The sequence below is a fragment of the Myotis lucifugus genome, unplaced genomic scaffold, assembly GCF_000147115.1.
Source record: "Myotis lucifugus unplaced genomic scaffold, Myoluc2.0 scaffold_138, whole genome shotgun sequence".
NCBI lineage: Eukaryota > Metazoa > Chordata > Mammalia > Chiroptera > Vespertilionidae > Myotis > Myotis lucifugus.
Genome location: NW_005871186.1, coordinates 968,813 through 984,103, shown reverse-complemented (window position 1 = coordinate 984,103; position 15,291 = coordinate 968,813). Strand labels below are relative to the sequence as shown.

The window sequence follows — 15,291 nt, the reverse complement described above, 5'->3', positions numbered from 1 at the left end:
ATATGCAGAAGAAAGTAAAGTAGTCAATAGAAACTGTCCCTGAGAAAACATGGATGTTGAACTTATTAGATAAAGTTTTAAAATCAGCTATTATAAAAAAGAAGGAAATGAAACTATGTCTAAAGGATTCAAGGAAAATATAAAAATGATGTCTGATCAAATAGAGAATATCAATAAAGAAATAGAAATTAGTTTAAAAAGTCAACTGGAAATTTTGGAGTTGAACAGAAATTCAAATTTTACTAAAACTTCCTGAAGTTGATCTATAAAACATCCCAGAGCTAAGACCATACTTAATGGTAAGAAAATCTAAGCTTTCCCATTAAGATTAGATAAAAAGCATCCGGCCAGTGTGACTCAGTGGTTGAGCAATGACCTATGAATGAGATCACAGTTCAATTCCTGGTCAGGGCACATGCATGGGTTTTGGGGTCCATCCCCGGTGGGGGGCATGCAGGAAGTAGCCGATCAATGATTCTCTCTCATCATTGATGTTTCTTTTTTTGTTATTGTTGTTAATCCTCACCCAAGGATATTTTTCCGTTGATCTTTTAGAGTGGAAGAGAGAGGAAAGACAGAGAGAAACATCAATGTGAGAAAACACATTGATTGTTGCCTCCTGCACCAGCCATGACCAGGGCCCAGGCTGGGAGGAGCCTGCAACCAAGGTACCTGCCCTTGACTGGAATGAACCTGGGATGCTTTGGTCTGTAAGCCGACGCTCTAGCCACTGAGCCAAACTGGCTAGGGCTCATCATTGATGTTTCTATCTTTCTCCTTCTCCCTTCTTCTCTGAAATCAATAAAAACATATTGGGGAGAAAAAGATTATATACAAGGCAAGAATGTCTCCTCTCACTACTCCCCTTTAACTTTGTACTGGAAGGTCCAGCTAATGCAATAAGACAATGAAAGGAAAAATTCTACAAACAGATCAGGAAGAAGAAATACACGCATCTTTGTTTATAGGTAATATGTATTTATTTTTTATCCAAAAAAACAAGGAAAAAACTTTTAGTACTAATAAGTGATTATATCAGGTTGTAAAATACAAGGTTAATATAAAAAGCAATTGCCTTTCCACATCCTAGCAACAAACAAGTGCAATTTCAGCTTAAAAACAAAACAATATTATTTACATTAGCATCCAGAAAAATGAAACACTCAAGTGTAAATCTAACAAAACCTGTAAAGATCAATATGAGGAAAACTACAAAATTCTGATGAACAAAATACAAGAAAAACTAAATACATGAAAAACTAAATACATGAAAAGAGTAATTCTTAATAGTGCTCCAATGCTCTTTAAAGTACTTTATGGCTAAAAAGAAATATTTTGCTTTTAGATTTTTACCAATTATAGCATTTGCAATTATTAATTGAATTTCATTGTAAATAAAGCATTTAGTGTCCCTACCAAAAAACTAAGTAAGTGGATATTTTAAGCTCGTGAATAAGAAAATTAAATATTGTCATGATATCAGTTGTTCCCACCTTGATCTATAGATTCAATGTGATCCCAATCAAAATCCCATTAAGTTATTTTGTGGATATTCACAAACTAATTTTAAAATTTATATGGAGTGCCTGGCGGATATTTCTCAGTGGTTGAGCGTCTACCTGTGAACCAGGAGGTCATGGTTTGATTCCGGTCAAGGCACATGCCCAGGTTGTGGGCTCAATCCCCAGTGGGGGGAATGCAGGAGACAGCCAACAGATAATTCTCTCTCATCATTGATGTTTCTCTCTCCCTCTCCCTCCCTCTCTGAAATCAATAAAAATATTTTTATTTTATTTTATTCTATTTTTTTTGTTAATCCTCACCCGAGGATATTTTTCCATTGAATCTTTTAGAGAGGGTGGAAGAGAGAGGAAAAGACAGAGAGAAACATTGATATGAGAGAAACACATCAATTGGTTGCCTCCTGCACATGCCCTGACCAGGGCCAGGGCTGGGGAGGGGCCTGCAACCAAGGTACGCGCCCTTGACCGTAATTGAACCCAGGACCCTTTGGTCCACAGGCCTACACTCTATCCCTCTATCCACTGAGCCTAACTGACTAGGGCCATGGTCGGCAAACTGTGGCTCGTGAGCCACATGCGGCTCTTTGACCCCTTGAGTGTGGCTCTTCCACAAAATACCACATGCGGACGCGCACATACAGTGCGATTGAAACTTCGTGGCCCATGCGCAGGAGTCGGTATTTTGTGGAAGAGCCGGTATTTTGTGGAAGAGCCACACTCAAGGGGCCAAAGAGCCACATGTGGCTCGCGAGCCGCGGTTTGCCGAGCCGCAGTTTGCCGACCACTGGACTAGGGCAATAAAAATATTTTTTAAAAGTTCTAAAAAAAAAAATAGAAGAGAATAGAGAGCCCAGAAACAAACTCACACCAATATGGTCAATTAATATTTGACAAAGGAGGCAACAACATACAATGGGATAAAGATAGTCTATTCAAAAATGGTGCTGGGAAAATTGGACAGATACATGCAGAAAAATAAAACTAGACCACTTTCTTACACCACATCTACACTAATAAAAGAGAAACATGGTAATTAGCGTACGACCGCTACCCTTCCCATTGGCTAATCAGCATATCCTTATGCAAATTAACTGTCAGCCAAGATGGCGGCCGGCAGCCAGGCAGCTGGAAGCGAACATGAGGCTTGCTTGCTCCAGGGACTGCGGACTCCAACGTTCCCCGCCTAACTTGCCGGCCTCTCAGTTGCAACTCTAAGAAACTATGTACTATGTTGCAAATAAGAAGCTAAACAAAACCCCAGAAACCAGCTGTCAGTCAGCCCTGGACTGCAACATTGTATCGATGTTTTAGGCAGCGAGGCCTCAGAGCTAAAGCTGGCCCAGAATAAAAGAAAAAAGAAAACAAGGAGGGGTTGGGAGCTTTTAGTCAACTGCCAGCCGGAAAACAGCCCTCAGCCCCTCAGCCAGCCTGGCCAGGCACCCCAGTGGGGACCCCCACCCTGATCCAGGGCAAACCAGCCGGTCCCCACCCATGCACCGGGCCTCTATCCTATATAGTAAAAGGGTAATATGCCTCCCGGCACCAGGATCAGCGGAGCCGCGAGGCTCCCGGCACGGGGATCAGCGTGACAGGGGGCAGTGCCCAAACCCCCTGATCGCCCTGCAGCTCTGTGTGTGACAGGGGAAGGCGCCCCAACCCCCTGATCAGCCTTGCTCTGTGCCTGATAGGGGGGAGCTCCCCAATCCCATGATCGCCCTGCGGCTCTGTGTGTGACAGGGGGCGGGGCCACACCTCCCTATCCCCCCTGCTCTGTTCCTGACAGGGGAAGGCGCACCAACCCCCTGATCGGCCCTGCTCTGTGAGTGACAGGGTGCAGGGCCCCAACCCCCCCCCAGAGGCCCTGCTCTGTGTGTGACAGGGTAGAGCCATAACCTCCCCATTGGCCCTGCCCTGAGTGTGACAGGGGGCAGCGCCCCAACCCCCTGATTGGCCCTGCTCTGTGAGTGACAGGGGGCAGCACCCTAACCCCCTGATCGGCCCTGCTCTGTGCATGACAGGGGGTGGTGCCACAACCTCCCCATTGACCCTGCCTTGAGTGTGACAGGGGGCGGTGCCCCAACCCCCCAATCAGCCCTACCCTGAGCGTGACTGAAGGTGGCATCGCAACCTCCTGATCCACCCTGCTCTGTGCATGACGGGGCAGCGCCCCAACTCCCCCATTGGCCCTGCTCTGAGCCTGACCAGGGACTGCACTTAGGGATTGGGCCTGCCCTCTGCCACCCGGGAGCAGGCCTAAGCCAGCAGGTCGTTATCTCCTGAGGGGTCCCAGACTGCGAGAGGGCACAGGCCGGGCTGGGGGACCCCCCGCCCCCCCCCGAGTGCACAAATTTTTGTGCACCAGGCCTCTAGTATAAGAATAAACTCAAAATGGATTAAAGACTTAAATGTGGGGAGTGGGAGAGATGAGGAGGGTAGAGGGGGGATAAATGGTGATGGAAGGAGACTTGACATGGGGTAGTAAACACACAACCTAGTGTACAGATGATGTGTTTTAGAATTGTGCATCTGAAACCTGTATAATTTTGTTATCCAGTATCACACCAATAAATCAATAAAAAGGAAAAAAAGACTTAAATGTAAGACTCAAAACCATAAAACTCCTAGAATAAAACATTGGCAATAAAATCTCTGACATTTCTCTTAGCAATATTTTTCCCTGATATATCAAGGGAAACAAAAGAAAAAATAAACAAATGGGACTACATTAAGCTAAAAGTTTTTGTACAGCAAAGGAAATCAGTGGCAAAGTGAAAAGACAGCTTACTGAATGGAAGAAGATATTCACCAATGATAGATCTGAAAATGGGTTACTATCCAAAATGTATAAAGAACTCATGCAACTTAACATAAAAAAACTCCTAAATAATCCAATTTAAAAATGGGCAGAGGCTTGGCCAGCATGGCTCAGTGGTTGAGCATCAACGTATGAACCAGGAGATCCGGGTTCAATTCCTGGTCAGGGCATATGCCCAGGTTTTGGGCTGCCAGTAGGGTGCGTGCAGGAGGTAGCTGATCAAGGATTTGCTCTCATCATTGATTTTTCTATCTCTCCTCCCTTCCCCTCTGAAATCAATAAAAAAATTATATATATATACACATATATATATTATATATACATACATATACACATACACATACACATACACATACACATACACATACATATACATATACATATACATATACATATACATATACATATACCTGATTAGACACTTCTCCAAAGAGGACATAGAAAACAGTATGGAGGGCCCTCAAAAAATAAAAAATGAGCCGAAACCGGTTTGGCTCAGTGGATAGAGCGTCAGCCTGCGGACTGAAAGGTTCCAGGTTTGATTCCGGTCAAGGGCATGTACCTGGGTTGCGGGCACATCCCCAGTAGGGGGCGTGCAGGAAGCAGCTTATCGATGTTTCTAACTCTCTCTATCTCTCTCCCATCCTCTCTGTAAGAAATCAATAAAAATATATTTTAAAAAATAAAAATAAAAATAAAATAAAAAATGGAACTGCCTTTGACCCAGCAATTCCACTCTTAGGTATATATCCAAAGAAACCAAAAACAGTAATTTGAAAGAATATATGCTCTGCTATGTTAACTGCCGTGTTATTTCTAAAGCCAAGATATGGAACTAATGCAAGTGCCCATCAATAAAAGAGTTGATAAAAAAATTTGTGGTACATATATATAAATGGAATATTACTTGGTCACAAAAAAGAATGTAATTTTACCATTTGCAACGACATAGTGGACCTAGAGAGTATCATGTGGAGTTAAATAAATCAGTCAGAGAAAGACAAATACCATATGATTTCACTTATATGTGGAATCTAAAGAACAAAAGAAATAAATAAACAAAATTGAAACCGACTTATAGGCACAGGGAACAGACTGATGGTTGCCAGAGGGGAGTGGGGTTGGGGTCTGGGTAAAAAGGTAAAGTACAAATTGGTAGCCACAAAATAGTCATGCAGATAGAAAACACAGCATAGAAAATATAGTAAATAATACTATACTATGTATGCTGCCAGTACTGGAAAAATGAGGGGGAACACTTTGTAAAGTATGTGATTACCTAACCACTATGCTATAAAACTGAAACTAATGCAAAGTAATATTGAATGGAAATGATAATTGAAAAATAAAATTAAAAAATAATACCAATCATTCACAAACTTATCTTTTAAAAAGGAGAGGAGGACCCTAGCCAGTTTGGCTCAGTGGATAGAGCATCGGCCTGTGGACTGAAAGGTCCCAGGTTCGATTCCGGCCAAGGGCACATGCCCAGATTGTGGGTTCAATCCCCATTAGGGGGCATGCAGGAGGCAGCTGGTTGATGTTTTGCTCTTACATCCATGTTTCTTTCTTTCTCCCTCTCCCTTCTTTCTCTAAAACCCAACCAACCAACAAACAAAAAGCCACCACTAACATCATACTTAATACCAAAAGGCTTTCCCCCTGAGATCAGGAATAAGACCCATATATCCACTCTCATCATGTTTATTCAACATTTTACTGAAAGTTCTAGCTAGGGCTATTAGTCAAGAAAAAAGAAATAAAAGTCATCCAGATTGAAAACCAGAAATAAAACTATTTCTATTCACAGATGGAATGACATTGTATATAAAAAACCCTAAGGACCCTACAAAACATTGTATTACTAAAAGGTGAGTTTAGCAAGTTTATAGGACACCAGATCTATATAAAAAAATAAATTGTATATCTCTATACTAGCAATGAAAAATACAACAATAAATTTTAGAATCCCATTTACAATAGCATAAAAAAGAACAAAACACATTGAAATACATTTAACAAAGTAAAAGATTGTACACTGAAAACTAATAACATCGTTAAAAGAAGTTAAAAACCTAATACATGGAAAGACATTCCATGCTTATTAATCAGAGGACACTTTTGTTAAAAGGCAATTCTCCTCAAATTATTCTATAGATTCAAATCAATCCTTTCCAGCTGACTTTTTTTTTTTTTTTTAGAAATAGACAATATGAGCCTAAAATCTATATGGACGTGCCAGAGACCCATGATAGCTCAAACAATCTTAAGAAAGCACCAAATTGGATGACGCACACTTTCCAATTTCAAAACTTATTACAAAACTTCAATAGTCAGGACAGTGTGGTAGTAGCATGAGGATAGATATACACATCAATGGAATAGAACTTAGAGTCCAGGTTTTTGACAATGGTGTCAAAACAATTCAATGGAATAAATTACTATTCAAAGAATAGTATTTTCAAAATATGATGCTGACACACACCTGGATATTCACATGCAAAAAAAAAGTTACTTTCAGCCCTTATTTTACTCTATCTACAAAATTTAACTCAAAATGGGTCAAAAACCTCATTATAAAAGCCCAAACCATTAAAACTCCTTAAGAAAATATAGGGCAAGAGCTTTATGGCATGGTATTAGGCATTGATTTCTTGGATATGAGAGCAAAACCACAGGCAACAACAACAAAAAAAGAGTTAAACTGAAGTACATCAAAATTAAAAATTTCTGTGCATCAATGAACAATTAGAATGAAAAGGCAACCTACAGAACAAGAGAAAATACTGCAGATCATTTATCTGATAAGAGCCTAATCCTTCGACTCAATAACAAAAAACCCAATTTTAAAATGGGGAAACAACATTCCTTAAAAGAAGATACACAAACGACCAAAAAGCATATGAAAATCTGTTGGACGCCACTAATCATTAGGAAAATGCAAATCAAAAGCACAATGAGATTTTACCTCACACATACTAGGATGGCTTCTATTTTTTCCCCCCACTTCAACAGAAAATAACAAGTGTTGGTGAAGATGAAAAGAAATTGGAACTCTTTACACTATTGATGGAAATGTAAAATTCTGCAGCAGTCTGACAGTTCCTCAATATTAAAAATAGAATTAGCACATGATCCAGTTCTTCCACTTCTATGTATGCACCCAAAAGGGTCCTGTAGAGATATTTGTACACCCATGCTTATAGCAGCATTCTTCACAATACAAAGAGGTGGAAGCAACCCAAGTCTACATTTATGACTAAGTGGATAAATAAAATACATTGTATACATACAATTAAATACTATTCAGCTATAAAAAAGAATGAAATTCTAACATATGAATAAACTTTGAGGAGGTTATGCAAAGTCAAAGAAGCCACTCACAAAATGGCAAATACTGAATGATGTCACTTACAGAAGATATCTAAGGTAGTCAAGTTCATAGAGACAGAAAGTCAAATGGTGGTTGCCAAGGACTGGGGGAAGGAGGCAATGGGTAGTTGCTTAGTGGGAATAGAGCTCTAGTGTTACAAGATGAAAAAGTCCCAGAGATTGGTTGCACAACAATATGAATGTACTTAACAATACTGAACTGTACACTTAAAAATGGTTAGGATAGTACATTTTACATAATGTGTATTTTACCACAATTTTTAAAGGTTATCAAAAATTGCTTAATTATGGCCCTAGCCAGTGTGGCTTAGTTGGTTGAGCATCATCCCATGCACCAAAAGGTCAGGGGCTCTTGCAGGAGGCATCTGATCAATGTTTCTCTCTCTCTCTCTCTCTCTCTCTCCCCCCTTTCCCTCTCCCTTCCTCTCTCAAAATTCAATAAAAACATATTTTTAAAAAATTGCTTAATTGCCAAAACCGGTTTGGCTCAGTGGATAGAGCATTGGCCTGCGGACTGAAGGGTCCCAGGTTCGATTCCGGTCAAGGGCATGTACCTGGGTTGCGGGCACATCCCCAGTGGGAGGTGTGCAGGAGGCAGCTGATCGATGTTTCTCTCTCATCGATGTTTCTAGCTCTCTATCTCTCTCCCTTCCTCTCTGTGGAAAATCAATAAAATATATTTTTAAAAAAAATTGCTTAATTATTTTTAAAGTAATGTTATATGGTGAAATATTATATTTAATCAGATCCGAGACAATTTTTTCAGTGACCCTTGACTTCTGTACCTCACCTTCTACCTATGTCCACCTCGAGGCTCACAAATTAACATGACAGTTGGCATTTAAGCCTACTTCGTACGTGTCCGGCTTTTCCAGATATATTCTCAACCATTTTCTGGTGAGCCAACGAGAGCTCGGCAAGGTTTAGTGACATTTCCAAGGTTGTGAGAGGGCTGGAGCTGTTATTGGATCCCATGGCCTGACCCTAAAGCCTGGGTTCTTCCCCACCTTGCCTCATGCCCCTCAAGTTAGCTTTATCCTAAAACCACTTGTGGATCCTCAAAAATCAGATTCCCCAAGGAGGTGAGTGTTTCTCTAAATTTTCATGAATGTTGAATGTGTGGATCCTGGAATGAGCAAATTAACAAATAAAGACATGAAATCGGCCCTGGCCGGTTTGGCTCAGTGGATAGAGCGTCGGCCTGCAGACTGAAGGGTCCCAGATTCTATTCCTGTCAAGGACACATGCACGGGTTGTGGGCTCGATAACCAGGAGGAGATGTGCAGGAGGCAGTCAATCAATGATTCTCTCTCATCATTGATGTTTCTATCTCTCTCTCCCTCTCCATCCTCTCAGAAATCAATAAAATATTTTTTAAAAGTCTTTATTAAAAAAAGAAAAGGGAGATGAAATCAAACAAGATTGGCTAACTTGTCAGACTAAAGGAGCCTTGAAGACAGTGGGATCTGGAAAGGAAGGAAGGAGCTGGAAGCAGAAATTGCTAACCGCAGGGTACATTCGGCATAAGCACATTCAGAGCTCTACAGTCATCCTGCCCTGAGGACAGAGACCACTGGGGAGTCCAGGGTCCTGGAGCTGTTGCAGCCCTGAGAGGCCAGTCCGGACCCAGCTGAGTGTGCTCCCAGCAGCAGAGGAGGCTCAGGCAAGATGCCCTCAGGAGGGAAGGGTGACAGGGCACTGGGGGACTTGGTGGGTGTGTGGGGAGGGGAGGGGCACGTCTTTCTTTAGAAAGATCACCCTGGCTCCTGTGGGAAAGATGACTTGAAGGGGAAGAAATTGGAGTAAACTGACCCCAAACACAGCGCCAGGGGAAGTGAATTCTGGAAAGGTTTTTGGAGGGACCCTTGCCAGGGCTTGGTGATCAACTGCATGAGGGAATGGTGAGGGAGAGGAATGGGTCTTCATTATCAACTCTTAGTACTTCAGCAACTAAGCCCAAAGAAACAGATCTGTAATGGGTGGGGTGGGTGGCGGGCAGTCATGGACAGACAAGGGGCTGTCACTTTTTCCAGGGGCCGCCCATGCCACTCACTGCCTGTCGGGTAGGCTCCTTTAACACGGGAGACTTTTATATTGTCCTTCTGCTCAGTCCAAGGGTCTCTGCATGTGTTTTCTGAGGAGTCAGGTGGCGATCTGGGGCATTAGTCCAGCTCTCAGAGAGCTGAGGGGCCAGAGTCCCGATGGGGTGGAGGGAGGAAAGGCTTTCAGGAAACGGGGAAGGAAGAAGTGTGAGGGAGCAAAGCTGTTTGAAAGCCACCACTCTTGCCCTGGCTGGTGTCGCTCATTTGGTGGGGCATCATCCCATGCACCAAGAGGTTGCTGCATGACTCTGGTCAGGGCACACGCCCGGGTTGTGGGATCGATCCCCAGTAGGGGTTGTACAGAAGGCAGCCCATTGATGTTTCGCTCTCTCTCTCTCCCTTCCTCTTTCTAACAATCAATAAAAATTTTTCTTTTTTAAAGATAAAAAAACACCACTTCCATTTCTGTACCATTAAACCAGTCCTGTTTGTGTTACATCCCTTGATCCTCAGGCTGATGTGGAGAACTCAGCAGAGCTGGGCCACTGCCTTCCCCAGGCAAACAGGGTTCCTAAGCTGCCATGGGAACCCAGGTGATCCAGGGTCTAATGGCGGGGCCCTTGCTGAACACAGCATAAGGGTGCTGTGGGTCCCTGGCCCTTTCCAGGAAGTAGGGACATAAACCATTTAATTACTTTTTTTAAAAGGTAAAATCCAGAGAGAATGTGTGGGTTCAAGCATTGTTCTCCAACTTGGGTACTGTCCCTGAGGAGCCACCTACTAAACCCAGATCTCCCTCTGAACCCTCCACAAATGGGGTGAGGAGCACCCATCTATCTCAGTCTCAGGGAGCCCAGGGCCCAGCACTGAAGGAACAGGGTCTGGCCCCATCCTTCACTGTGCAGATGGGGAGGCTGAGGAGGGGGTGAAGGGAGCGCCCGGCATGGGCTCTCTCCCCTCAGGCCTCGCTCTCCCTAACCACAGCTTCCTCTGCGGGGACAGAAAGACATGGCCTGGAAACTGATGCCACCTCTGCTGCTGCTGGCCTGGTTTTCAGCCTCCGTGTGCAGTGCCAGAGACAGGACAGACCTGCTCAACGTCTGCATGGACGCCAAACACCACAAGACAAAGCCAGGCCCTGAGGACAAGCTGCATGGCCAGGTATGGCTGCAGTGTGGCTGTGGTTGGGGAGGGGACTGGTTCTGACAGGGAAGAGGACCTTAGGGTGGTGCGGGAAGGGTTGAGGGGCCAGACACCCCATGTTCTGATTACTGCTGAGAAGGTAAAGGTCGGGGAGTGGTTTAGGTGATTTTCGGGGTGGCCTCTCAGAACAGGCTACCATGTCAGCAATCACATGCAATGGTCACCTACCAGGTGTCATGTGCTTTCTGTCCATGATCTCATTTTTGCGGTGGTCCTCCGAGGTAGGCAGATGACATTTTCCTCATGACACAAATGAGGAAACTGAGGCCCAGAGGAGCCTATGGACACACAGAGGACCTGGACATGACTAGCCCTCGTGGTGGGGTAGGACTGGGGAGGATGGTTTTCCTACTCTATGTGCCAGTCCCATGGAGTGCTAGGGGCAAAGGAGAAGTCCTCTTATGACTGTGACACAGGACAAAGGTGCAGTACCTTCACACATTCTATAAAAATTATGCCACTTGGTTGCATCCCTCTTAGTTTCCATAGTTCCTTTTTAGGAAAAATATTGTTTAGACTTTCTTTTCTATCCCGGAATGAAGTTCAAAGCTACTAAAATCTATTTGCACATTTAATTTAAAAAATCAAGGTGATTACCTATAATGCGAAAAAGCAGCAAGAAGAAAGCAATTTATAAAAAAAAAAACAATAAAAGCCTACATTTCATATGTCAATTCTCTGGTATGGCTACATTAGAAGTCCTTGTGAAACAGCATATGTTTCTTTATTCACAAAATCACTCTGAATGGGGCAGCTGCAAGTGAAGATTTGTGCAGGTGTATTCTATTGGCAACTTAAAGGCTATGACGTGTTGCCATTGATGACTATTTCCTATTTTTTATGTTTTTATTGATTTTAGAGAGAAAGAAAGAGAAAGGGAGAGAGAGAGAGAGAGAGAGAGACAGACAGACAGACATTGATTGCTGCCTCCTGCACATCCCTATGGGGTTGAGCCCACAACAACCCAGATATGTGCCCTGACTGGGAATCCAAATGGTGACCTTTTGGTGCATGGGAAAATGCTCAACCAACTGAGCCACACCAGTGGAGGCCATTTTCTAAAATGGTAATTAGCTCCAATAATGCAAAACATATAGTACAGCCTTCCATTTCATGGTTTTCTTGTCCTGGAAAATCGGGTCTATATTAAAAACATGCTAAACTATGATGTGTCTATTTCTAAGATGGTTCCAGTTTAGATTAGGAAATCATAAATGTCTTTCATTTGCTTCTTTTAGCAAATGTTTCTGTGGGCCCATTATGCCTGGTACTGGCCTAACCACAGCGGGGACACAGACCTTATTTCTTGCCAAGAATATGGTTATTCAAAAATATATTTTATTCCTGTGAACTGAAGGGTCCCGGGTTTGATTCTGATCAAGGGCACATATCTCGGTTGCAGGCTCCATCCTGAGTCTGGGCCCATGTGGAAGGCAACCAATCCATGTGTCTCTCTCACATCAATGTTTCTCACTCTCTCTAAAAATCAATAGAAAATATATCGTCAGGTGAGGATTAACAACAACAACAAATATATATATGTGTGTGTGTGTGTGTGTAATTGCATCGCTCACTGTCTTTCCTCCTTTACTGAAAAGGTCACCTTGCAATGAGGCTTTTTAAACCACCTTACTAGTGTTTTAAATTTCAACAATCACCCCGTTCTCCACATACTCATTCCCTGCTGTAAACGTCCCTATATAATTGATATATCTTTTCATATCATATTTGTTCTCCTTTAGTGACTTCCTATCTGTCTCCCCTGACCAGAATGTAAGATCCATGAACACATATTTCTGTTTTCTTGTCTGCTGTACTCCGTCTACAACAGTGACTGGCATAGAGCAGCTACTCAGTAATACTTTTTTAATGAATAAATTTAAGAACTTTTTAAAGTGTTAAGGCCTGTATAAATGATAGTTTTTTGTCCTCCCAAGACAGAGTTTCTCCCAGGCTCCCACAACCCCCTAATCACACTGTTGCAATTGAGTGTCCTCCAAGATAAGAGTTCCTGAAGGCCAAGAACAGAGAGGTCCTCACAGTGAGCGTTTCTAGAACAACCTACCTGGGGCTGGAGAGCAAGAACCAAATGGGGAGAGGCTGAAGGTGGCAGACGTTGGCGGCAGGGGGGACTTAGTGCTGTGTCCTCCCCCCTCCAGTGCACTCCCTGGAGGAAGAATGCCTGCTGCTCTGTCAGCACCAGCCAGGAGCTGCACAAAGACACCTCCCTCCTGTATAACTTCAACTGGGACCACTGTGGCAAGATGAAGCCTGCCTGCAAGCGCCACTTCATCCAGGACACCTGTCTCTATGAGTGCTCCCCCAACCTGGGGCCCTGGATCCAGCAGGTACGGGGGTGTCCTCACCCCACCCCACCCCACCCCACCCCAGCAGGCTGCCCTCCAGCTCAGTCAAACAGGCCTGGCTGAGGAACCTTCTCATTTTACCTCCCACCCAGGTGAACGACAGCTGGCGCAGAGAGCGTTTCCGGAACGTGCCCCTGTGCAAAGAGGACTGTGAGAGCTGGTGGGAAGACTGCCGCACCTCCTACACCTGCAAGAGTGACTGGCACAAGGGCTGGAACTGGACCTCAGGTGAGGGCTGGGTGGGTGGGGAGATGGAGGTGGGGTTTGGGCAAAGGCGGTTTGAGGACTGGGATTGCCTGAACATCTCTCAGGTAAGCAGGGCTGGATGTCCGTGTCTATCCTCTCTCCCCCTGCAGGATCTAACAAGTGTCCAGCTCAGGCCATCTGTCGCACATTTGAGTCCTACTTCCCCACTCCTGCAGCCCTGTGTGAGGGCCTCTGGAGTCACTCCTACCAGGTCAGCCAATACAGCCGAGGGAGTGGCCGCTGCATCCAGATGTGGTTTGAGCCGGCCCAGGGCAACCCCAATGAAGAGGTGGCGAGGTTCTATGCCTTGGCCATGCTCCATGGGATTGGGCCTCTCCTGCTCAGCCTGGCTCTGATGCTGCAACTCTGGCTCCTTGACTGAACTGCTTCCACTACTGATCCCTGGACATTTTCCTTACCTACACTCACCCTGGGTGAGCTGGGCTCAGTCCAGCTCAGCTCTCTCAATTAGCAGACTTCACAATGCCCTGGTTCTTATGCTGTGACAGTCTATTTAGATAGAGAGATCCACATGTGTCTTGTGTCTTGTAAATAATTTGGGGATGAGTGGGTTGCAGAGGGTGGGGTGAGTCAGTCCTGGGGTAGAGGGGGTGGTAGGGGGACATGCCTCATTGATTCATCATTCCTGTTGAGAGAACCAAAGAAGAACTGGGACTAGCTTGAAATTCACCAGCAAGTAGGGAGTATAAATCAATCCCTTAGTCTGGGGCTAAGTTCATCATTCTTGCATCACAAGGGGACCAGGGGATCGGTGGAGGGAAGGTGGGCAGAAATTGATGGATGACCTTATCAGGCTTCTGGTGGGAAACAAGTTTCTTTCCCCTTCCTTCTCTTACCAGATGTGGTGTGGGATGGAAATATTGGTGGAGGGGTCTCAATGATGAACACCTGCATTATTTCCTTTTTAAAACAATGACAAATAGCCCAGCCGGTGTTGCTCAATGGTTGAGCATCGACCTATGAGCTAGGAGATCACAGTTAGATTCCCTGTTGTCAGGGGTCAGGGCACATGCCCCAGTTGCAGGCTGGATCCCCAGTAGCGGTGTGCAGGAGGCAGCCGATCCATGATTCTCCCTCATCATTGACATTTCTATCTCTCTCTCCCTCTTGCTTCCTCTCTGAAATCAATAAAAATGTATTTTTTAAAATGACAAATAATGTTACAATGAATAATCTTGTACATAGTAGAATATTATACTTGAATTCCAGAAGAGGAGTATGTGGATTTCTAATTTTCTAATATGGACTTTAACTTTACAGGGGTTGTGTCAATGTAACCCCCACCAGAAAAATATGAGTGTCCATTTCCTCATAGCCTTGTCAACACAGTATGGCATCAAACTTTTTATTTTCTGCTAAGTTGATAGGTGTAGATGTCACATGCCATGTGCCTTACCATGAGAACACGGTTTCTGAAATATTTCCATATTAATCTGTTGAGATCTAGTTCATACTTTTTAATTGCTGTACAATATTCCATTCTATGTATATGTTACCTTTAATTCTGTCACCTACTGACGGATAATTCAGCAAGGGAGGTTCTTTTGTGACACTGACAATTTTGCAAAGCACAGGCCAGTTATTTATTTTATTGTTTATTGATTTCAGAGAGGAAGGGAGAGGGAGAGAGATAGAAACATCAATGATGAGAGAGAATCATTGATTAGCTGCCTCCTGCACAC

At 43.8% G+C, this 15,291-nt stretch overlaps 2 protein-coding genes and 1 long non-coding RNA gene across 7 annotated transcripts in view; 2 read left to right on the top strand and 1 right to left on the bottom strand.

Moving 5' to 3' along the window:
* Positions 1-15,291, bottom strand: part of LOC102417736 — a 69,803-nt gene that overhangs the window by 16,178 nt on the left and 38,334 nt on the right. The gene's annotated exons all lie outside the window — the stretch shown is intronic.
* The window catches only part of FOLR1 (folate receptor 1), a 33,644-nt gene that overhangs the window by 4,690 nt on the left and 13,663 nt on the right, over positions 1-15,291 (top strand). The window lies entirely within an intron of this gene.
* On the top strand, positions 9,267-14,081 carry LOC102443115 (folate receptor beta-like). Of its 2 annotated transcripts, none has more exons than XM_023758737.1 (5): positions 9,267-9,394; positions 10,776-10,934; positions 13,136-13,324; positions 13,435-13,570; positions 13,699-14,081. In XM_023758737.1, the coding sequence occupies exons 2-5, from the start codon at positions 10,782-10,784 to the stop codon at positions 13,968-13,970; spliced, it is 750 nt and encodes a 249-aa protein (XP_023614505.1). In that variant the 5' UTR covers positions 9,267-9,394; positions 10,776-10,781; the 3' UTR covers positions 13,971-14,081. The 2 variants fall into 2 exon arrangements, with proteins under 2 accessions (XP_023614505.1, XP_006094556.1); XM_006094494.3 differs by having other exon boundaries at positions 10,758-10,934; positions 13,699-14,080.

Coding starts and splice junctions, on each gene's coding strand:
- LOC102443115 (XM_023758737.1), top strand. CDS start 10,782: ATGGCCTGGAAACTGATGCCACCTCTGCTGCTGCTGGCCTGGTTTTCA. Junction 10,935..13,135: donor AGGACAAGCTGCATGGCCAG/GTATGGCTGCAG, acceptor TCCCCCCTCCAG/TGCACTCCCTGGAGGAAGAA. Junction 13,571..13,698: donor GGGCTGGAACTGGACCTCAG/GTGAGGGCTGGG, acceptor CTCCCCCTGCAG/GATCTAACAAGTGTCCAGCT.